This window comes from Littorina saxatilis, linkage group LG7 (assembly GCF_037325665.1).
Source record: "Littorina saxatilis isolate snail1 linkage group LG7, US_GU_Lsax_2.0, whole genome shotgun sequence".
NCBI classification, from domain to species: Eukaryota; Metazoa; Mollusca; class Gastropoda; order Littorinimorpha; family Littorinidae; genus Littorina; species Littorina saxatilis.
The window spans coordinates 4,672,916-4,696,499 of record NC_090251.1 but is presented as its reverse complement, the minus strand read 5'-3'; the positions used below and the strand labels follow the sequence as shown (position 1 = coordinate 4,696,499).

The following is a 23,584-nucleotide window of genomic DNA, read 5'->3' as shown; positions in this document are numbered from 1 at the left end:
TTGTTGTTGTTGCCATAGTTTACGTTTAGAGCTACTGCCCATACGCCGAGGCCATGCAAAGGATTCTTTTAACAGACATTCCTCGTCTTTCCGTGCGAAGTTATCCGTACTAACCTTTGTAAGGCCCCAACTGTGACGGAGAAAGTCCTAACTCTGTCTAAAACAAAAAGTCTTCCTTACTGAGTCAACAGCGTTTTCCATGAAAATTATTTTGCTTGCAAAATTCACTTAGTTTTTTTGTCTAAAAACAATTTGCATTTAACAATGTGCATTTATAATTTTTTTCGGTAATTTCAACTTATAATAATACGAAACTGTTGGACATAGCTATCGCGCATGCGCAGCAACTCGACAAGACGCGGGAAACGGCAAGAGACGAAGAAGGAAAAAGGAAGGAAACTCGAATCCGCTGCAATCATCTGTTGAACTTTATCACCATGGTAAGATCTTTGCTTGCTAACTTACACCAGGGTTGCGCGATATTTGGTGACACTAGCGGCAGGCAATGCACTGCAATTGCGCTGGCTGCTTTGTTGATGTTTGTTGGCATGTCAAATGTCGACCATCACCATCATGAGCATGCAGGACTATTTCATCAGATTCAGTCGACGGATTTAGACAGCGTGCTGTTTGAAGGGACATCCTTGTACGCACAGATTTCGACTCAGTACGGCATTGATGGTTACATCGGTCACGAACATTTGCCAACAACTGTTGTTGGACATGCTGTTGAAATAGAATATTTTTTCGACATGATTAATGGACACACTAACCCCGCTTACTTGCCTGCTAATGTTGTCAGTGACCAAGACTTTCATTTGTCTCGTGTCATGGCCTATCCGATTCCTTATATCTCAAAGTGTCTTCCACTTAATTTTCAGCGCCCTAGAGCAAGTCATTTGGCTGCAATCAAAGGAAACAACAAAAGCAACGAAAAAGTTTTTATTTTACTGCGTTTTAGTGAAACATGCAGCCAATAAACACATATTCACTTGCAAAATTATACAACAAACTGTATCAATACATGTTTGTCACATTGCATTCCAAAAAAATTATCTACGATACCAAACCTAGAAAATAAACTGTACTTACATGTATGCGCGTCTATCTAACCGCACCTGGGATAACTGCAGTGAGTCGTCAAAAATAGTGTTTTTTCTGTGCGATTTTTGCAAATAATGCAATAACAGCACACACAATTGCTTGCAGAATTAAACAACAAATTTCACTGATACATGTTTTGCATCCAAAAAGAATGATCTACGACTCCAAACTTTGAAATATAAACTGCACTTATATTAAAATATTCTGTCAACACGTACTTAAGCATTTAGGGTCGAATCTACTTCCGCTATATTCGAAAGGGTGTGCTTGCCAGCTTCTTTAATGCAAAAAATTGAAAATATTATTCATGACGTTGCATTAAAAAAAAAGAAAGCTTTCAGATCTTAGAATGTCACTTCATGTTTAGACAAAAACTTCAAATTGTTAAAACATGTCATTTGGGGGGGGGGGGGGGTAAAAACTTAAAAAATACTGAAATTTCATGTTGCAAATGCCTTAGTGGGCAAAAACTAAAAAATGTTAAGGTGTGACTTTATTTAGGCACATTTCAACTCGCTTCTCATCAAGGATAGCAAAAATGTGATTCAAAAATTTTCTTATTTGTATATTAGTTATTACACTATTTTTTCCGATCAAATTAATTATTACAAAACTTGTCTAAAGTGACAAACTATGAAAATCATGCATTTAAAAAAAAACCAAAGCTTTTAGAGCTTTCTGATGTCGCTGTAACACTTAAAGCTGCCAGCAAGCAGATTTCTACACCTTCTCGTATGATGGCCTATCCAATTCCTTATATCTCAAAGTGTCTTCCACTTTATTTTCAGCCCCGTAGAGCAAGTCGTTTGGCTGCAATCAAAGCAAACAATAAAAGCAACGAAAAAGTGTTTATTTTACAACGTTTTTGTCAAACATGCAGCCAATAAACAAATATTCACTTGCAAAATTATACAACAAACTGTATCAATACCTGTTTTTCACATTGCATTCGAAAAAAATTATCTACGATACCAAACCTAGAAAATAAACTGTACTTACATGTATGAGCGTCTATCTAACCGCACGTGGGATAACTCTGCAGCAGAGCGTATATTGCACGCTCTGCTCCGCAGTGAGTCGTCGAAAATAGTGTTTTTTTCTGTGCGTTTTTTGTAAATAATGCAATAACAGCACACACATTTGCTTGCAGAATTAAACAACAAATTTCACTGATACATGCTAGTCACATTGCATCCAAAAAGAATGATCTACGACTCCAAACTTTGAAAATAAACTGCACTTATATTAAAATATTCTATCAACCCGTACTTAAGTTTAAGGCCTAAGTACTTAAGCATTTAGGGTCGAAACTACTTCCGCTATATTCGAAAGGGTGTGCTTGCCAGCTTCTTTAACAAAAATATTCATTTTGTCAAAATAACATGGACGCCTGTTCATTTTGAATGAAAAATTTTCTTGTTTTCAATGATTTGATTCACCAAAAGAAAGTGTCTCATATATCAGTGGTGCTCAAGAACTTTGTAAGAAAAAAAATGAAGCGTGTTTTGCTAAGTAGCCATTCTCTTCTCATGCCACGAAAAAATTTATCATTTCAGAAAATTGCTCTAAAATATTTATTTTTACGTTTTTCTCAGCGCCTCTTTTTGTGGTTTATCCTTGATACCTAAGCATTATGCCAAAACAATTTAAAGAAATTCGTATGACTGGAAGATTTTTTTTCAATTTTTTTCATTCGATCCGAAATTTGTGTGCTGCTAAAACTAAAGTCAAGATAAAACTTACCACCAATACTCCATTTTTTCTTCACCTCGAAATTTCGGTGGTACTGCAACAAAAACCCTTATTAAACAAATGTTCTGCAATTATTTGCCCAGTTTTGCGTGCCACCTAACCTTCTAAATGTTTTGTTAAAAGGGATTTTCTCTAAACCTTAAAACTAATTTAAGGTAGCAAATTTTGGAATGGTCACAACATCACTCCCACAGTTCAGATATGATTATCTTACATTTTCTACATACAATCTACGTTCTAGTTATATCATACACAAGTACAAAACGATAGCTTTTTTCTTTCCATGCCGTTGCAGTGACCATTTCTTTTGAGTAGCCAAGGGACTACCACTAGGTAGTGGTGAAGCTCACGGTAGAGGTGGTGACGATGGTGTTGATGCGGGGTATGTCACGACAAGACACACTTCCTGCCTCTCCTCCTCTTGGCGGTGGTGGTGGTCGTCGTTGCTGGTGGTGTCGGTGGTCGTGGTGGTGACGGCGGTGGTAGTGGTTGTTGTATTAGGTTGTGGCGTGGGGTGGTTGTGCTGGCGGGGGTAGTGGTTGTTGTAAGGGATGGCGGGGTGGTGGTGACAGGAGGCGTGCGGACCGTGATGAGCTGTGTGGTGCAGCGTGATACTGCCTCAAGCCTGTCAGCACGATCAATCTGCTCATCAGTCAGCCCTTTATCATCATCAGTCTGATCTCTGCCCTGTAACACGGCCACCACGCGCCGCTCCAGGCCTTGCACCCAGTCATACTGCGCTACTGTCACTGTGTCCGTTGCCGCCACCGCCACGTCCAGCACAGCTCGCTCCAACCTCGCCCTGTTGTGTAGCCAGTCTTGTCTCCCCAACACACTCACCGGTACACCTGCATCCTTCAGTCCCTGCACCACGCCGCAAGCTGGTGACGTCACCCGCCCTGCCTCGTCCGTGACGTCATCATGTACATTGCTGCTTCTGGTCAGGACGAACACGTCGCGGTAGCTCAGGCGGGAGGGACTGTTGGCGACGCTGCTCCCTGCAGGGAAAAGACCGTTGGAACAGTTAAATAGTCTGGTTTGATAAATATTCATGTATGCCGCAAGCAAACATTCGTTACATTTTAAGGCACAACCTATCCGTGTATTTATTTGTTTTCTCAAACACACACACACCACTCCCACCCCCCCCTCCCACACACACACGCATTTTCGACACAGACAGCAAAACTTCGACGTCATGGCGTAATTTTGCATTTTACGTCAATACAAATGGCGTCATTTATTTTCTCCCTGCAGACTGACCAGACTTTAGATGTGATTGAAAATAATTATATTCTCGGGGGGAGGGAGGGGGGGGGGGGGGGTTAAAACACAATTAGGCAGCGGGAAGGTTTACCCTTCACTCAAACCTACGACAATCATCATCATCCTCATCCTCGTCATCATCATCATCATCATCATCACCACCTCCACCACCTCCAACATCATCATCATCATCACCAGCTACACAACTTACCCACATCGAGACGGCGCAGCTCGGCAGCAATATCCTGACCACACTGGGCGCAGTCCACCGGCCAACGACCTGTGTGAGCGTTGCCATGGTGACTCAGTTGTATCACTCTCAGCCCGTCCCCAGGCGCAGGCACGCCGCTGTCGGCGCTGTAGTCGTGAACATCATACCTGCGAATCACGGGCCGTATTTCACGGAGGACGGCGGACGCCGAGCGGAGGGGGACAGTGAACACCTGTGTCTGCAGGGCTGGGGGTATCCCGGTTTTGTAAACACCGGTACACCACAGGTACAGGTGTGGTACTTGCTGCGCTAGGCGTGTTACAAGGCGTGTGTGACGGGCACCATGCTTAGTCCTGTGACACAGAATGGAGACATGGTGGTAGAGATGTGTGTCACACTCACATGAGACATGGTAAGCTGATAATAGTAATGCGTTATCCACAACTTTATCAAAGATGTCACTTGATATTTTATCAATGATGACATAATAAGATTTTCGCACATTGTGGTTATAACAACATGCAATTCCACGTGTACACGTGGTGCGAGTTGCATGAATCAGACAGTTACAACTCTCTCTCTCTCTCTCTCTCTCTCTCTCTCTCTCTCTCTCTCTCTCTCTCTCTCTCTCTCTCTCTCTCTCTCTCTCTCTCTCTCATGAATCAGACAGTTACAAATCATTCTCTCTCCCGATCTCTCACACACACACACACACACACACACACACACACACACACACACACACACACACACACACATACACACACACACACACATAATTATATATACACACACACATAATTATACACACTCACACAAAGACACACATACACACACACACACACACACACACACACACACACACACTCACTCACACACGTATGCCGCAAACAAACCTGCTGTCAAAGGACAACTCGTCGATCAAGACGTGCAGGTTGCCGTTATTCACACATGCCACGAGGTCGGTGACTGCCTGATCAACATCTCCCTCCCAGTTCCAGAAATCGTATTTGTGGTACGACACGCTGCCTGGTGTCAGGGAAGGCGTCGGGCCCGCGCTCAGCGAATTCTCCAGCTGTTGTTTGATGGATGTGCTGACGGCCCGGGTGTTGTACGATGTCGACAGGACGTGCACATCGTGCCCCTGTCGCAGCCACCTCACCCCCTGCAGCACCAGCACCACCGTCTTACCTGTTGAAACACAAACAATATTAAGGTTAATATATTGCAGGACAATGTGAAAACAAGGCAGTGTTACATGTAGAGACGACTTGCACATCGTGACCCTGGTGTTAGGGAAGATGTAGGCCCACGATCAGCCACCTCAACCCCTGCAGTACCAGAACTGTCTTACCTGTTGGAACACAACGCACATTTAATGTAATACATTACAAAGCACTGTGAGCGTAAGGCATTGTTACATGCAGATCTGCACATAGAGACGACTTGCACATCGTTACCCTGGTGTTAGGGAAGATGTAGGGGAAGGGCTCCTAATATGGACCACTTTTTGTTTCATGCTAATAACTAGCTTGTTTTCTTGCGAACAAGTTTCATTTTGTGTTTGGTAGTCCTTCTCTCTCAGGTTAACCGTGAGGCCTAATCAGAGTGAAATCGCTTTGATAGATATTCAGCCAAAATTAAATACAGAAAAAATCACAAATGGTCCATATTAGGAGCCTGGGCGCCTAATATGGACCAGTGAAGCGGCCTTCACGAATCACTGTAAAAAGCCCCCTATACTTCAAAATAACATGATGTAACTTAGTGTGCAAGTCAGACTAATTAAAATATGCTTTAGATTTATCTGTTTCGGGATGATGAGAGCATTATTTGAAGCACACCAGGAAACTAAAGAAGCTTATCAAAAACAGAGTGAAAATAAGTGAAATTATCAACTTCCACGAAAAGAAGACTTGTTGTTATATTTTTTTTAAATCTCGAGGGCTAGTTATAGGTTATTTCCAGCAAGCTTCTCAATGAATGAATGAAAATAGCCTTTAGCTTTTATTTTCTTCGATTTGTTGAAGGTGGTCCATATTAGGGGACTCGCACATACTTTGAAATTTTGCTATTATTTTTTGTTTGCAGTAGAAACTCGGGGTCAACACTGCTAAAATGTAACAAATACGGTCTTAGCTGTCATATGTAGCAGTTTTTGTGTGATAAAAGCTTTGGCTGTGGACAGAAACGAGTCCGTTTTAGGCGGCAAATTTAGAGTGAACGCTGCCAAAAGTGAAAAAAACAGAAAAAGCCTAACGGTTTTGAGAATTGTGTTTCTGCAACTGTTTTGACATGTGCAAGTTATCCAGAGAGGGTGAATACAGCGAATTAAACTTTTTTGAGCGCTCTAGCGCCGTTAGTTTGTCAGAACAGGAGGTGGTCCATATTAGGAGCCGGTCCATATCAGGAGCCCTTCCCCTAGGTCCACGATCAGCCATCTCAACTCCTACCTTACCAAACGGTCTTACCTGTTTACACACAAAACATAACCATAACAATATACTACAAAACAATGTGAAAGCAAGCTATTTTACATCAAGTCCGTTTCACCTGTTACACGCGAAACACAGCATCAGAAACATAGAAATAAGCACACAAAAATGATATAACTGCCAATAACATTACATTACATGGAGACTAAATGAACATGTCAGTTTCAAACTGTTCTCCGTGTCAGCCTGATGCCTTTCCTTCAGTTGTCACATTTTCCACGGAATCAGACAACACAAACAGCAAACCGTCCTCCTACAAAACTGGAAGCTCCTGGTACGATGACGATAAAGTAAAACTCGACACAAACAACGTCATAAACACTGCGTCAATCCTTCAACTAAGACGTCATTTGAGCAAACTACCTGGGATCAGTGCACTGTAAGGAAATCAGAAACATTGTTCTGTCAGTATCGTTTGCCGCATAAACAGCGACGACGATAATTATTGTTGTTGTTCATGATGATGATGATGATGATAATGATGATGATTAATGAGAATTGCCAAAATGTTTATTTTTTTATTTTTTATAAAACAGTGGCAGAAGCAGCAGTGTAAGTAATTGCTGGGTGGTGGTGGTGGTGGTGGTGGTGGGTTTGTTTCTCTTCATAGCAGCAGTATTAGCACAGCACCCTTCACACACATGTCAGCACGTGTAGGGTGTAACCTCATTTACGTCATGTACTATTAGTGATGTTCACAGTGTGCGACTTTCAGACAATTTTGAAACGATTTTTGTCAATGAGAAGGCAGACAATAGCTGGTGCAGCAAAATAATCATGAAGTTAACCGTGTAAAAAGACAACGCGAATATTGCCGACAGACTTCTGGTATAAACAAAAATCTCCCTTTGAAGACTGTGCGACTTTGAACAAAGACCACAAATACAGGGCGTTTCATTTGAACAGCTTTTTCTGGAAGCCTTTTAAAAAAAAAATTAGCATTCTCTTTTTGGGGATTCAAATTATTTTTTTATCATGTAAGCTTTACATGACAGGACACAGACAAGGGAGCATATTGACAAAAGAGAACACACGGTGGACAGTTACAACACACGGTGGACAATTACAACACACGGTGGACAGTTACAACACACGGTGGACAGTTACAACACACGGTGGACAGTTACAACACACGGTGGACAGTTACAACACACGGTGGACAGTTACAACACACGGTGGACAGTTACAACACACGGTGGACAGTTACAACACACGGTGGACAGTTACAACACACGGTGGACAGTTACAACACACGGTGGACAGTTACAACATACAGGGGGGGGGGGGGGAGGGGGTGTTGTGGCTTGGTGGTTGCAGTATGAAGAGTATGTAAAGGAAGAAACCAGCAACAGTGGACTAGTCGTTGCTTCCTGCCATGCAGACACAATGATCAGTTTGTCTTATCAATATATATCTAAGGGTTACATCAAAACATGCACTGGGGGCATTAATTAGTTAGCAGAATGCGCCTAGAAGACTAAACCTTGTTATAGTATACTGTTCAGAAAAAGAAACGCATAGTTGCTACTTGCCAAATTTGTTTTATTTTTCGAAAAAATTAACAGAAAATCCAATATTTAGATTATTTGTTTGAAATTTGGTATGGACACAGTTGAATGCACACACAGTTCATTTGCATCTTCAAATCAATCAGTCAATCAATACGATTGGGTGCCGAGGCTGTCAAGTCAGTAGGGGGTGTGACTGCCTTGAGCAGCAACAACTGCCCGGCACCTTCTGGGCATGGACTGGATCAGATGCCGGATATCTTGCTGTGGGATGGTGTCCCACTCCTCCTGAAGTGCCTGCAATAGATCGCGGTGATTTGCCGGCGCTTCTTCTCGCCTGCGCACACGTCTGTCCAATTCATCCCAGAGGTGTTCTATCGGGTTCATGTCTGGCGACATGGATGGCCAGGGAAGCACCTGGACATGGTGGTCGGTGAGGAACTGGGTGGTGAGTCGTGCTGTGTGCGGGCGAGCGTTGTCCTGCTGGAATATGGCATCCTGGTCAGCCAGAAGAGGAAGGGCGTGTGGGCGCAGAATTTCCTCCACGTATCGCTGGGCAGTTATGCGCCCTTGGACGTGCACCAGGGTGCTCCTTCCAGCGGTATTGATCGCCCCCCACACCATGACGCCTCCACCACCATGAACGGGTGCCTCATCCACACAGTTGGGCGCGTAACGTTCGTTTACTCTCCGGTAGACCCTCCTCCGACCATCATGTCGCTGGAGCAGGAAGTAGGACTCGTCGCTGAACCACACGTGTCTCCAGTGATTCCGGACGGTCCAGCAAAGGTGCTGGTTGCCCCACTGCACTCGGTTCTGGCGATGGCGGCGGGTGAGGACAGCTCCTCTGTGAGGTCTGCGAGCTCTCAAACCAGCTTCATGCAGGCGGTTCCGCACGGTCTGGTCCGATAATCGGTGTGGCCCGGGGAGAGCCTGGACAGAAGATGAGGCCGACAGGAAACGATTCCGGAGGTGGCGGAGCCGTATGAAGCGGTCGTGAGCAGCAGTTGTCGCCCTTGGTCTTCCCGCTCGTGGCAAGTCAGCAACGGAGCCAGTGGCTTGAAACCTGACCCACAGTCTACTGATGGTGCTCTGGGACACGTGGAAGTGCCTGGCGATTGCACTTTGACTTTGGCCTGCTTGTAAACGACCCAATGCAATTTGGCGGTCTTCTCTGCTCAATCGGGCCATCTTTCGTCGCTGAATTGTCGTCTGATTTCTTTGTGGCGAACAATCCGCTTTTATGGGTTTTGGAAGACATGGTGAGAGCTCAATATTCCCCGAGTTTCACGAGATTACACTGAAGCATGACGAATGGTCATGCCAAATGAGCAATTTTGACATTGTAGCCACTGATAACGCATGCGTCACGTGCAGAGCTCACTTGTGGCAATGGACGAAAGGTCGACGACCAGATAAACATTTTCTGCAGTTTGGTGGATATCCTTGTAGCCATATAACTAAATTAACCAAATATTACAAGCTATGCGTTTCTTTTTTTGAACAGTATAGAATGCCACAGAGCTAAATTTATCGTTGCCAGCACGAGTAACTAGAGTAGCATCTGCCGCGCGCCGATGTTGGCCTTTAACGCAAAAAAGACGGCTGAGCTTAGTGTTCCATCTTGCTTCGAGACCAACAACAACAAACAAACAAAATAAGAAACAAACAATCTAGTCAGAGAAGCTGTGAGCTTGTCACCTGTTCCTGGCGCTCCCGTAATGTAGACCAGTGGCGGGTCTCTGTTCATTAGGCCGAGCTGTTGCAGGGTCAGAACCAGAAGTGCCAGCCTCCGCCCCAGTTCCGCCACCGCCTGTCCTGCAGTCCGCACCTCCACACGGACACCGTTGTAGCAGGGGACAGACACCGTGGTGGCCGGACCAACAAACCTGTAGCAGAAACAATTATTAAGATAATGATAACTGATAATTATTACTTAAACATCGAATACCAACATTGTTTCAGCATTGCGACATAACTGATGTCATTTCTCTCACCTGGCAACGATGTCCAGGTAAAGTTTGTCAGTAAGCCGAGCGTCCACAGGACAGGCCATCCTGTGTTGCCACCAGGTGCTCAGCTGTGATAACACGGCGGGTGTCACGTGCCAGTACGAAGCAGGCTGGGACAGTTGGTCAGAGCAACAGCACAGCTGCACGGCGTCTGATAAACTTGAATTGGCTGCACCCAGGCTCTGACACACCGCCTGCACGAGAGACATCCATGTACGCAATACAATATTTATGTGGGACGCCAGTTTCATTTTTTACTTGGTTGAACTGACAAAACATCCATCAAGCTTGACGGGTAAATAGAATACTTTCATGTCTGATATTGTTGTTGTGCTTGTTTTGTGTGTGTGTGTGTGTGTGTGAATGTTTTGATAATTATATCAAACAAGCGAATGATTATAACAATTCCTCTCCACAGGAAATATGATTTGTAATGCAAATACATGCTAATCCCTTTTGGATGTTTATATGCAATGCGTTGAATGTAACTATGTTGCAATGTCAACACTATATTTCGTATGATCGAACTGTTTTTCCCCTCTTGTAGTGTGTATACGAAAATAATGATTTTAGTTTTCTTATTATTATTAGTATTATGTGCGTCTGTATTATGTGTGTGTATAAGAGACAGATTGTAAGATTAGGCTCCGATTCTCTCTCTCTCTCTCTCTCTCTCTCTCTCTCTCTCTCTCTCTCTCTCTCTCTCTCTCTCTCTCTCTCTCTCTCTCTCTCTCTCTCTCTCTCTCTCTCTCTCTCTCTCGTTACCTGTTTCAACTGTTCATCTTTATCCAAGACTCGCTCTAACTGAGCACTGCTGACGTAAGGCAGGAAGAGAGTTTTCTTGACAGTCATGCCAGGTCCCATGTCACTCACAAGGTGCCTCACCACTCTCTCCGACTTGTCCAGCTGCTTGACCGCTTGCTTTACCTTCTGGGTAATGTGGGAATCGGCCGGAGTGTATGTCTGGTTCAAGGCACCCATGGTTTTCCCCAGAGACTTGAGCTCTCCGACCAGAATGCCGTGCTGGCGGTGGATCAACAGAAAGTCAAAATCCCCCTGACGATCTCGTGCTAAGTCTTTAGGTCGTGGGAGCTGTTTAGCGGCCGCGGCGTAGGCAGGCTGGTTGAGGTAGCTGCCGAACTGTAGCTGAGACAGGATGAACATGGCCTCGTCACGACTGTCGCCAAGCTCCTGTAGGTTCAGCATCACGTGGTTCTGGGCAAAGTCGTCCCGTAAGTCGCTGTCTTGCATTCCTACTGGTGGGAGATGTGGCCCTGGCTCCTCAGCCCACATATGCTGCGGTACTGTCCATCCCTCAGGGTTGGTACTAAGAGCTGTGTGGAACGGCCGGGTACTAGCTTGTGGCTGTAGCACATGCACAGACAGACCGGTACCGGGCACAACGTCCCTGACGTAGGGCACCCTGTTGAACTGTACCGGCGGCACACAATAGGTACGGGTAAGAGCGTCAGGGTAGAGTGACGTCACGATCTGCCGCCAGTCATCGGCGTCTGTCTGTTGTGTGTTTCTGGCCGCCATGGTCTCGGGTTTAAACCTTCAATAAATTTAACCTGCGTGTTTTTGGAAAGACGGAGAGCCACTCTCGTTGTGTCGCTGGTTTTGATCAACAACGTATCTTTCCCTTACACCCGGTTAGACAATCAGTCCAGGTTCACAAATGTTCTGTTCTGCTGGTTATGATCAACAACTTGTCTTTCCCTAACACCCGGTTATAGTAACAGTCAAGATTCCCACATGTCCTGTTCTGCTGGTTTTGATCAACAACTGGGCGGGGATGTAGCTCAGTCGGTAGCGCGCTGGATTTGTTTCCAGTTGGCCGCTGTCAGCGTGAGTTCGTCCCCACGTTCGGCGAGAGATTTATTTCTCAGAGTCAACTCTGTGTGCAGACTCTCCTCGGTGTCCGAACACCCCCGTGTGTACACGCAAGCACAAGACCAAGTGCGCACGAAAAAGATCCTGTAATCCATGTCAGAGTTCGGTGGGTTATAGAAACACGAAAATACCCAGCATGCTTCCTCCGAAAACGGCGTATGGCTGCCTAAATGGCGGGGTAAAAAACGGTCATACACGTAAAATTCCACTCGTGCAAAAAACCCACGAGTGTACGTGGGAGTTTCAGCCCACGAACGCAGAAGAAGAAGAAGAAGAAGAAGAAGAAGAAGAAGAAGAAGAAGAAGAAGATCAACAACTTGTCTTTCCCTAACACCCGATTAGAGAATCCCTTACACCCGGTTAGAGAATCCCTTACACCCGATAAGAGAATCAGGCATGTCCTGTTCTGCTGGTTATCACCCCAGTGACAGACTCACGCACGTCTGGTTCCCCTCTAGCTCACTGGGTAAAGCTTCAGGCAAAGTTGTCCAGGTTTTCTTCACACACTGTGTCACGAATGGAGAGTTTGGCGTGCTGTGTGTCACTGACCAAGGTCGGGTGTGGCACGGTAACACACGGCTCAATACGCATTTCTCACAGTCAAGCAGAGGTCACTGTGACAGATCTACAAACCATGTCCCACTGACAGCCCTCGCTGTCACTGACATAAGTCATTTCTTACAATCAGACAGACCACACTATCACTGTCACTGACACAAGTCATTTCTTACAATCAGACAGACCACACTATCACTGTCACTGACACAAGTCATTTCTTACAATCAGACAGACCACACTATCACTGTCACTGACACAAGTCATTTCTTACAATCGGACAGACCACACTATCACTGTCACTGACACAAGTCATTTCTTACAATCAGACAGACCACACTATCACTGTCACTGACACAAGTCATTTCTTACAATCGGACAGACCACACTATCACTGTCACTGACACAAGTCATTTCTTACAATCGGACAGACCACACTATCACTGTCACTGACACAAGTCATTTCTTACAATCGGACAGACCACACTATCACTGTCACTGACACAAGTCATTTCTTACAATCAGACAGACCACACCATCACTGTCACTGACACAAGTCATTTCTTACAATCGGACAGACCACACTATCACTGTCACTGACACAAGTCATTTCTTACAATCGGACAGACCACACTATCACTGTCACTGACACAAGTCATTTCTTACTATCAGACAGACCACACCATCACTGTCACTGACACAAGTCATTTCTTACTATCAGACAAACCACACTATCACTGTCACTGACACAAGTCATTTCTTACAATCGGACAGACCACCCTATCACTGTCACTGACACAAGTCATTTCTTACAATCGGACAGACCACACTATCACTGTCACTGACACAAGTCATTTCTTACAATCGGACAGACCACCCTATCACTGTCACTGACACAAGTCATTTCTTACAATCGGACAGACCACCCTATCACTGTCACTGACACAAGTCATTTCTTACAATCGGACAGACCACACTATCACTGTCACTGACACAAGTCATTTCTTACAATCGGACAGACCACACTATCACTGTCACTGACACAAGTCATTTCTTACAATCGGACAGACCACCCTATCACTGTCACTGACACAAGTCATTTCTTACAATCGGACGTACCACACTATCACTGTCACTGACACAAGTCATTTCTCTCAGTCACTGACACAAGTCATTTCTCTCAGTCACTGACACAAGTCATTTCTCTTAGTCACTGAAACAAGTCATTTCTCTCAGTCACTGACACAAGTCATTTCTCTAAGACACTGACACAAGTCATTTCTCTCAGTCACTGACACAAGTCATTTCTCTCAGACACTGACACAAGTCATTTCCGCTCTAAGTCACTGTCACGGACACAATTCATTTATAGTTCTTTTTACGATGCTGTTCCTCTTTTTTTAGTAACAGTAGGCAAGTTTAGAATTCAGTTGTTGGTGTGGACATTAGTGAGTCAAACAGACTCATTTAAATGTAGTTACAATGTGAAGTGTGAAAACACCAGCTTTAGAAACTGCATGATCATTGTCTACTCGTTGACACTAAAATGACCCCGCTGTCACTTTGATCATTAGCGAAGGTCAGTCATACTTGTTTCATATCTGCACGCCATGAGGCGCTGAGATGTGTGAAGTTTTAATGGTAAAAATAGATAACCTTCAATTCCAAATACTGTACCGGACCCCTAAATGCGACAAGCATCGTAACAAGCACCATCTCACTGTCACTGACACAAGTCATTTCTCTCAGTCACTGACACAAGTCATTTCTCTCAGTCACTGACACAAGTCATTTCTCTCAGTCACTGACACAAGTCATTTCTCTCAGTCACTGACACAAGTCATTTCTCTCAGTCACTGAAACAAGTCATTTCTCTCAGACACTGACACAAGTCATTGCTCTAAGTCACTGACACAGGTCATTTCTCTCAGTCACTGAAACACTGAAGTCAGTCACTTCTCTAAGACACTGACACAAGTCATTTCTCTCAGTCACTGACACAAGTCATTTCTCTCAGTCAGGCAGACCTCTCAGTCACTGACAAAAGTCATTTCTCTCAGTCACTGACACAAGTCATTTCTCTCAGTCACTGACACACTGAAGTCACTTCTCTAAGACACTGACACAAGTCATTTCTCTCAGTCACTGACACAAGTCATTTCTCTCAGACACTGACACAAGTCATTGCTCTAAGTCACTGACACAAGTCATTTCTCTCAGACACTGACACAAGTCATTGCTCTAAGTCACTGATACAAGTCATTTCTCTCAGTCCGGCAGACCTCACTGTTACTGACACAAGTCAATGGTGAAATTCAGTTTTAAGTCCTCCCTAGCAGCAGTGTCCACACTGACACCAGTCGTTTCACATCTCTACTTTATACATTGTCCACACTGATACCAGTCGTTACACACCTCTACTTTATACATTGTCCACACTGACACCAGTCGTTTCACACCTCTACTTTATACATTGTCCACACTGACACCAGTCGTTTCACACCTCTACTTTATACAGTGTCCTAGTCCTATATACACTGGGTCTGTCAACACCCAACCCTCGTCTAGTCCTATATACACTGGGTCTGTCAACACCCAACCCTCGTCTAGTCCTATATACACTGGGTCTGTAAACAAGTACCGTTTACTGAACGACCAGTAACAAGCAATGACAGATAATAATAAATAACAAGTCGCGTAAGGCGAAAATACAATATTTAGTCAAGTAGCTGCCATTTTTCAGCAAGACCGTATACTCGTAGCATCGTCAGTCCACCGCTCATGGCAAAGGCAGTGAAATTGACAAGAAGAGCGGGGTAGTAGTTGCGCTAAGAAGGATAGCACGCTTTTCTGTACCTCTCTTTGTTTTAACTTTCTGAGCGTGTTTTTAATCCAAACGTATCATATCTATATGTTTTTGGAATCAGGAACCGACAAGGAATAAGATGAAACACCTCTACTTTATACAGTGTCCACACTGACACCAGTCGTTACACACCTCTACTTTATACAGTGTCCACACTGACACCAGTCGTTACACACCTCTACTTTATACAGTGTCCACACTGACACCAGTCGTTTCACACCTCTACTTTAAACATTGTCCACACTGACACCAGTCGTTTCACACCTCTACTTTATACAGTGTCCACACTGACACCAGTCGTTTCACACCTCTACTTTATACAGTGTCCACACTGACACCAGTCGTTTCACACCTCTACTTTAAACATTGTCCACACTGACACCAGTCGTTTCACACCTCTACTTTATACAGTGTCCACACTAACACCATGCAGTCGTTTCACACCTCTACTTTAAACATTGTCCACACTGACACCAGTCGTTTCACACCTCTACTTTATACAGTGTCCATCCACACTGACACCAGTCGTTTCACACCTCTACTTTATACAGTGTGGAGACGAGCTGGGCATGGGAGATGACACGTCATCACGACACTGACAGAGCCGATTAGTAACCGCTACACGTACTCACAGACGCACATTTAAACTGCATCAGCATAATTGTTGCTTGCCCGTCGTAAATCAGCAGTATAGAGGGCACTGTGTTCATTTGCAAATCTACTATCAGCTTATCTGTCTTTTGCACTGCAGACACTAAGCAATAGGTACCTGCCATGTGGCCACTTTTTCCACTGCTGTCCTCAGTCCTATACTTTTCATCAAGACTTGTCACCATGCCGAGTGGATCTAAATTCGGAAGTCTTCATGTGGCTGAGGCATATCTGACATAGCGTCGATCTTGTAGGTTAACCTCCTTTCTGAAACAAATGGCAAAATGCGATTAGTTATGATGACTACAACCTACACAAATATAAACAGTGTTTTGAAACAGAATAGTCAGGTTATACAAGCCACTTTACCTATGCAGCATGGTACAATATGCGAAACATGTCAACTGACTGCAGCAGCCTGGTTCTTAAAATAATTCTGACGGTCAACACAACCAACACACTATTCACATTCCATTTTAAGGAACAACGGAGGTACTCTCTGAAGGTCTTGTTTAAATGATAACGATCAACTCAGGAGGAAAAAAACAAGAGCGGAAAAAAAGAAACCACATCAACCGCAGAAAAATACAGAATCACTGTGACACATGTACCATTATTTACAAACAAATGCCACAGCAAGCTTTCTTTGGACGACTGTCGTTGTCTCAAAACTCGCATTCTACCTTCTGTCCGAAAGAATCTAATCTTACGTTGTACTGCCTTGAAAGAAAATGCCAACAAAGACAAGAAAGCTGTTGCAAGGTAAGCTTACCAAACGTTACATAGCGAATCATGATAGTGCGTAAACAGCAAACAGTACAATCAAAGAGAGGATCGAGTCTGGAATGAAACGCGATACAGATCTAGCATTCAAAAACTGTCTTTCAAGTTCAAGGAAGTTGTTGCAAGGTAAGACTTACTAAATTGTACAGACAAAACCATGACAGTGCATGTTTTGAATCTGATGAAAAAATCGTGATCATTTTGACTTTGAGAACAGATTCATTCCGTTTCCTTATATCTACATGTTCAAGTAAATGGTGGACAGTTTTTTTCGGGCAGAGTAAACTTAACTTGAGACTCTATACTGCAAGTCTTGAAATTCACATAAATCGAACCACGAACAATTAAAGACATCCTAACATTACAGGCACTTTAGATCAACTCATTTCACTAGAGGTGACTGCCTAGCACTGTGTTTGATATCGGTGTCTGCTGAAATAAAAAGAAATTACAACAAAACGGATTAACAGTAGGTGACACGTTATCAGAGTGGGAGACACTAGATCTGTCTCTGTACTTACCGGGATACGGCTGCCAGATCGACACTGCGCTTTCGACAGCTCTTCCTCGCGTGGACATTGGAAAAAACGCTGTGCAGATCAAATTGTAGGAAGTCTCCCTGTGGTATCTTCTTTATTTACTTTTCTGGAGCTTAGAAACCGAACAACATGAAATCATCTTCCCCGAATCGGCGAACTGAATGCAGAGGTGAGAACTGGAGAAGTGAATATATACCAGAATTCTTCGCGCGACCCCTGACCTGGTCTTGACACCTGACCTGGTCTACATACCACACACGACACAAACCAGTCAACTGCTTGTACCCCTTCAAAAAAAACACCACCCGTTTTCTTTGGATACACGCTTTAACTACACACATGCCGACACAGTGTTGATCATTGCTTCAATATTTTGAAAATGGTGCTTGAAAAATAACCAGGTGAAATGAGTATTTCGGTGTTTAGTCAAATGTGAAAGTTTCTACCTCAGACATACATACATGCGCACGCACGCACAGACAGACAAAGTTTAGCATCGCATAGGCTACACTTACGTGAGCCAAAAATACCGAAAAGCGAGTTTTGCCGGTGGGTGCTGTACGGAACAGCAAGGCACCGCCCATCCTCTAAGTGTGCAGTGCCGACCTGCTCACTTGAAATCTAAATGATCAAAGTTCGGAAAAATCAAGTGAAATTGCGCCACTCGCTTTACATCAAATGTATCTTTACGTCATTTTCCATCCGTCTGGAGTCGGTTCTAAATCTGTCGCTCTCTGTTCATCGAGAAAAAGCGAAGCAACCGAAACGCATGTTCAACATGGTTTATCTTGTGAGATTGTTGTGTGTCAAAGGCATTTGACCTGTGAATATTCATCACGTAAGGTGTGTTACTCTGATTGGCTGACTCAGGTCACAAGAATTCTTTGACTGACAGGCATAATCAGGTAGAAGCGCCTTAAGTTCACGGCCATTGCGGCTGTTCTGTCTAATTCGCGGAGTTGCTTCGAAATTTCTTTTGGTCGAATTAAACAGTAATAAAACCGTTATTTCTACTATGCTGACTGTTAGCAAATGATAACAGACATGTCTCACACAGGGGCGGACGAGGGGGGGGGGGGTGCACAGGGTGCAGGTGCACCCCCCACCTCCAGCACAAACAAAAAATATTTAAAAAAATGGAAAGCTGATTCTATGACCATGTCTAAGTTCAAATGGCACCAGATGGCACCATTTTGCTTCTTTGGGCCAAAAAAATTTCCGGGGGGGCATGCGGACCCCCTAGCAAATTCGGGCGCTTTGCGCCCATCACATTCACTTTCGATTCAAAGTGCACCCCCCCCCCCCCCACCCCTTACAAAGCAACTGATCCGCCCCTGTCACAAACGATATCAGCATTCGCCTAAAAGGCTCATGCTTGATATCTTTTTTCTCGACATGTCTTGTTACCATTTGCTAACAGTCAGCATATTAGAAATAACTCATAATAACTGAGCGGGGCGGAAGCGACAATGATTCGTTTTCCCCTCAGATAACAATAATTTGTAGAGACGGAAAAGGAACACGCACATTCTGGAACTGATTTTTGTTAATAACTGAGAGGGTGTTTTGTCTGTTTTGTGAAACGGTCCTCACACATTTGCAAAGTTCCACAGTTAGGCAGCTGAATTAAAGCATTACATAATGCATAGTGTAAACTCTAGGCCTACTTCAAGGTCTTATTACTTCAAGATGCATGCACGTGCTGTTGTATCTGTTGGTGCTTGCCGGACACCAGTGCTGATTAAAATGGCTTAGATTGTTACTAATTTAAAACTACAGTATGTCCTTTTACGCGTTGTGGCAACTGAATTTTGTTGGTACCGATGATTTATACAAAGACTTTTATCACAGGTTTCTTCCGTATCAAACATTTATACTTACCTTCAAGTTCGAGGTTACCTTTACTTTCACGAGGAGAGTCTCTCTGTGTGTGCGCGTGTATGTGTGTGTGTGTGTGTGTGTGTGTGTGTGTGTGTGTGTGTGTGTGCGTGCGTGTGTGCGTGCGTGCGCGCTTAAAGATTCTTGATTTTTGAACATGAGCAGTTTATCTGTCATGGAGTTGTGTGTGTTTATATATGTCTGCGTGTTCTTTACCCCCTCCTTCCTCCTCTCGGCAGTACGGCTTCAGAGTCATTTTGTTCCTTCCCTCAAAGCAGTTTTGACATAGAGGGGGAATCGAGACGAGGGTCGTGTGTGTGTGTGTGTGTGTGTGTGTGTGTGTGTGTGTGTGTGTGTGTGTGTGTGTGTGTGTAGAGCGATTCAGAGTAAACTACTGGACCGATCTTTATGAAATTTGACATGAGAGTTCCTGGGCATGATATCACCAGACGTTTTTTCATTTTTTGGATAAATGTCTTTGATGACGTCATATCCGGCTTTTTGTAAAAGTTGAGGCGGCACTGTCACACCCTCATTTTTCAATCAAATTGATTGACATTTTGGCCAAGAAATCTTCGACGAAGGCCGGACTTTGGGATTGCATTTCAGCTTGGAAGCTTAAAAGTTAATGAATGACTTTGTTCATTAAAAGTTTGAAAATTGTAAATACATTTTTTTTTTATAAAATGATCCAAAAGTACGTTAATTTTATTTGTCATCATTTTCTGATTCCAAAAACATATAAATATGTTACATTTGGATCACAAACAAGCTCTGAAAATTAAAAATATAAAAATTATGATTAAAATAAAATTTCCGAAACCGATTTTAAAACAATTTCATCTTATTCCTTGTCGGTTCCTGATTCCAAAAACATATAGATATGATATGTTTGGATTAAAAACACGCTCAGAAAGTTAAAACGAAGAGAGGTACAGAAAAGCGTGCTATGCAGCACAGCGCAACCGCTACCGCGCTAAACAGGCTCGTTAATTTCACTGCGTTTTGTACGAGCGGCGGACTACGGTCATTGTGAAAAAATGCAGTGTGTTCAGTTTCATTCTGTGAGTTCCACAGTTTGACTAAATGTAGTAATTTCGCCTTTCGCGACATGTTATGTTTATGGTTGTTGTCATAATTATGTTGTTTGGTTGTTTTAATAGCAGGTGAACCACACTTTTCCATCCATTGTTTAAACTGATGTATGGACAATAAAATATCTTATGTCTTATGACTTACACACACTCTCTCTCACACATACATACACACACACACACACACACACACACACACACACACACACACACACACACACACACACACACACATCGCGACCTACACTTCTGCATATGTGACTCAGTGTGTTGAGTTCAGAGGTCTGTGAGAAAACAGTAAGCAGGCAATCACACGCCTGCTGATAAGAGCCCTCTGTCGGTAGAATTTATGATGACACGTACTTGACACGTGCGTGCTAGACCTGAGGGCCAGTCCTCCTCACACCCGTGCGTCCTAAAGAACAAGTGTATTTATTACTTAATGGGGGCTACGTGTTGGAAAACAAGATTTTCCAGCGCAAAACTTAAGGGTTGAACGTGACATCGTCAAGGTCATGCAGGTAGTGTAGGTCGTTATTTAGGTCGTAACCTTCGATGCATATAATGCGTTACAGGATTCTCAGCCCTGTCTTTTCCAACACCCAACCCTCGTCTTGTCCTATATACACTGGGTCTGTCAACACCCAACCCTCGTCTAGTCCTATATACACTGGGTCTGTCAACACCCAACCCTCGTCTAGTCCTATATACACTTGGGTCTGTCAACACCCAACCCTCGTCTAGTCCTATATACACTGGGTCTGTCAACACCCAACCCTCGTCTAGTCCTATATACACTGAGTCTGTCAACACCCAACCCTCGTCTAGTCCTATATACACTGGGTCTGTAAACAAAAACCGTTTACTGAACGACCAGTAACAAGCAATGACAGATAATAATAAATAACAAGTCGCGTAAGGCGAAAATACAATATTTAGTCAAGTAGCTGCCATTTTTCAGCAAGACCGTATACTCGTAGCATCGTCAGTCCACCGCTCATGGCAAAGGCAGTGAAATTGACAAGAAGAGCGGGGTAGTAGTTGCGCTAAGAAGGATAGCACGCTTTTCTGTACCTCTCTTTGTTTTAACTTTCTGAGCGTGTTTTTAATCCAAACATATCATATCTATATGTTTTTGGAATCAGGAACCGACAAGGAATAAGATGAAAATGTTTTTAAATTGATTTGGACAATTTAATTTTGATAATAGTTTTTATATATTTAATTTTCAGAGCTTGTTTTTAATCCGAATATAACATATTTATATGTTTTTGGAATCAGCAAATGATGGAAAATAAGATAAACGTAAATTTGGATCGTTTTATACATTTTTATTTTTTTTTACAATTTTCGATTTTTAATGACCAAAGTCATTAATTAATTTTTAAGCCACCAAGCTGAAATGCAATACCGAACCCCGGGCTTCGTCGAAGATTACTTGACCAAAATTTGAACCAATTTGGTTGAAAAATGAGGGCGTGACAGTGCCGCCTCAACTTTCACGAAAAGCCGGATATGACGTCATCAAAGACATTTATCAAAAAAATGAAAAAAACGTTCGGGGATTTCATACCCAGGAACTCTCATGTCAAATTTCATAAAGATCGGTCCAGTAGTTTAGTCTGAATCGCTCTACACACACACACACACACACACACGCACGCACACACACACGCACGCACATACACCACGACCCTCGTTTCGATTCCCCCTCGATGTTAAAATATTTAGTCAAAACTTGACTAAATATAATAAAAATGGAACATTTACATAGCTCTTCTCCACAGTTCGAAGCGCTTTACAACTTCAATCAAAACACAACACGATATATATGTTACAGTAAATTCTCGAAACTAGGACATTTGTGAAATCCCTGAACATTTCAGTAATGAATTTCCTGTTTCACTCAGGGATTTCACAAATGTCCTAGTTTCGCGAATTTACTGTAACATATACTGTTCAAAAAAAGAAATGCATAGTTGCTACTTGCCAAATTTGTTTTAGTTTTCGAAAAAATTAACAGAAAAATCCAATATTTAGATTATTTGTTTGAAATTTGGTATGGACACAGTTGAATGCACACACAGTTCATTTGCATCTTCAAATCAATCAGTCAATCAATACGATTGGGTGCCGAGGCTGTCAAGTCAGTTGGGGGTGTGACTGCCTTGAGCAGCAACAACTGCCCGGCACCTTCTGGGCATGGACTGGATCAGATGCCGGATATCTTGCTGTGGGATGGTGTCCCACTCCTCCTGAAGTGCCTGCAATAGATCGCGGTGATTTGCCGGCGCTTCTTCTCGCCTGCGCACACGTCTGTCCAATTCATCCCAGAGGTGTTCTATCGGGTTCATGTCTGGCGACATGGATGGCCAGGGAAGCACCTGGACATGGTGGTCGGTGAGGAACTGGGTGGTGAGTCGTGCTGTGTGCGGGCGAGCGTTGTCCTGCTGGAATATGGCATCCTGGTCAGCCAGAAGAGGAAGGGCGTGTGGGCGCAGAATTTCCTCCACGTATCGCTGGGCAGTTATGCGCCCTTGGACGTGCACCAGGGTGCTCCTTCCAGCGGTATTGATTGCCCCCCACACCATGACGCCTCCACCACCATGAACGGGTGCCTCATCCACACAGTTGGGCGCGTAACGTTCGTTTACTCTCCGGTAGACCCTCCTCCGACCATCATGTCGCTGGAGCAGGAAGTAGGACTCGTCGCTGAACCACACGTGTCTCCAGTGATTCCGGACGGTCCAGCGAAGGTGCTGGTTGCCCCACTGCACTCGGTTCTGGCGATGGCGGCGGGTGAGGACAGCTCCTCTGTGAGGTCTGCGAGCTCTCAAACCAGCTTCATGCAGGCGGTTCCGCACGGTCTGGTCCGATAATCGGTGTGGCCCGGGGAGAGCCTGGACAGAAGATGAGGCCGACAGGAAACGATTCCGGAGGTGGCGGAGCCGTATGAAGCGGTCGTGAGCAGCAGTTG

At 43.9% G+C, this 23,584-nt stretch overlaps 1 protein-coding gene across 1 annotated transcript; it reads right to left on the bottom strand.

Annotated features, from left to right (window-relative positions):
* Window positions 1-1,727: 1,727 nt before the first annotated feature.
* Window positions 1,728-10,285, bottom strand: LOC138972037 (uncharacterized). The gene is made up of 4 exons (XM_070344877.1): window positions 10,038-10,285; window positions 5,230-5,524; window positions 4,334-4,686; window positions 1,728-3,854 (listed from the first exon to the last, which is right to left on the bottom strand). Exons 1-4 carry the CDS (start codon window positions 10,084-10,086, stop codon window positions 3,244-3,246), a joined length of 1,308 nt encoding a protein of 435 aa, XP_070200978.1. The 5' UTR covers window positions 10,087-10,285; the 3' UTR covers window positions 1,728-3,243.
* Between the last annotated feature and the right edge of the window lie 13,299 nt (window positions 10,286-23,584).

What these genes read in the sequence shown, in the direction of transcription:
- LOC138972037 (XM_070344877.1), bottom strand. Translation starts at nt 10,086, where the DNA reads ATGAACAGAGACCCGCCACTGGTCTACATTACGGGAGCGCCAGGAACA. An exon ending in TACGGGAGCGCCAGGAACAG is followed by an intron (nt 5,525 to 10,037) that starts GTGACAAGCTCA and finishes GTGTTTCAACAG; the next exon opens with GTAAGACGGTGGTGCTGGTG. An exon ending in GCTGCGCCGTCTCGATGTGG is followed by an intron (nt 3,855 to 4,333) that starts GTAAGTTGTGTA and finishes TTTTCCCTGCAG; the next exon opens with GGAGCAGCGTCGCCAACAGT.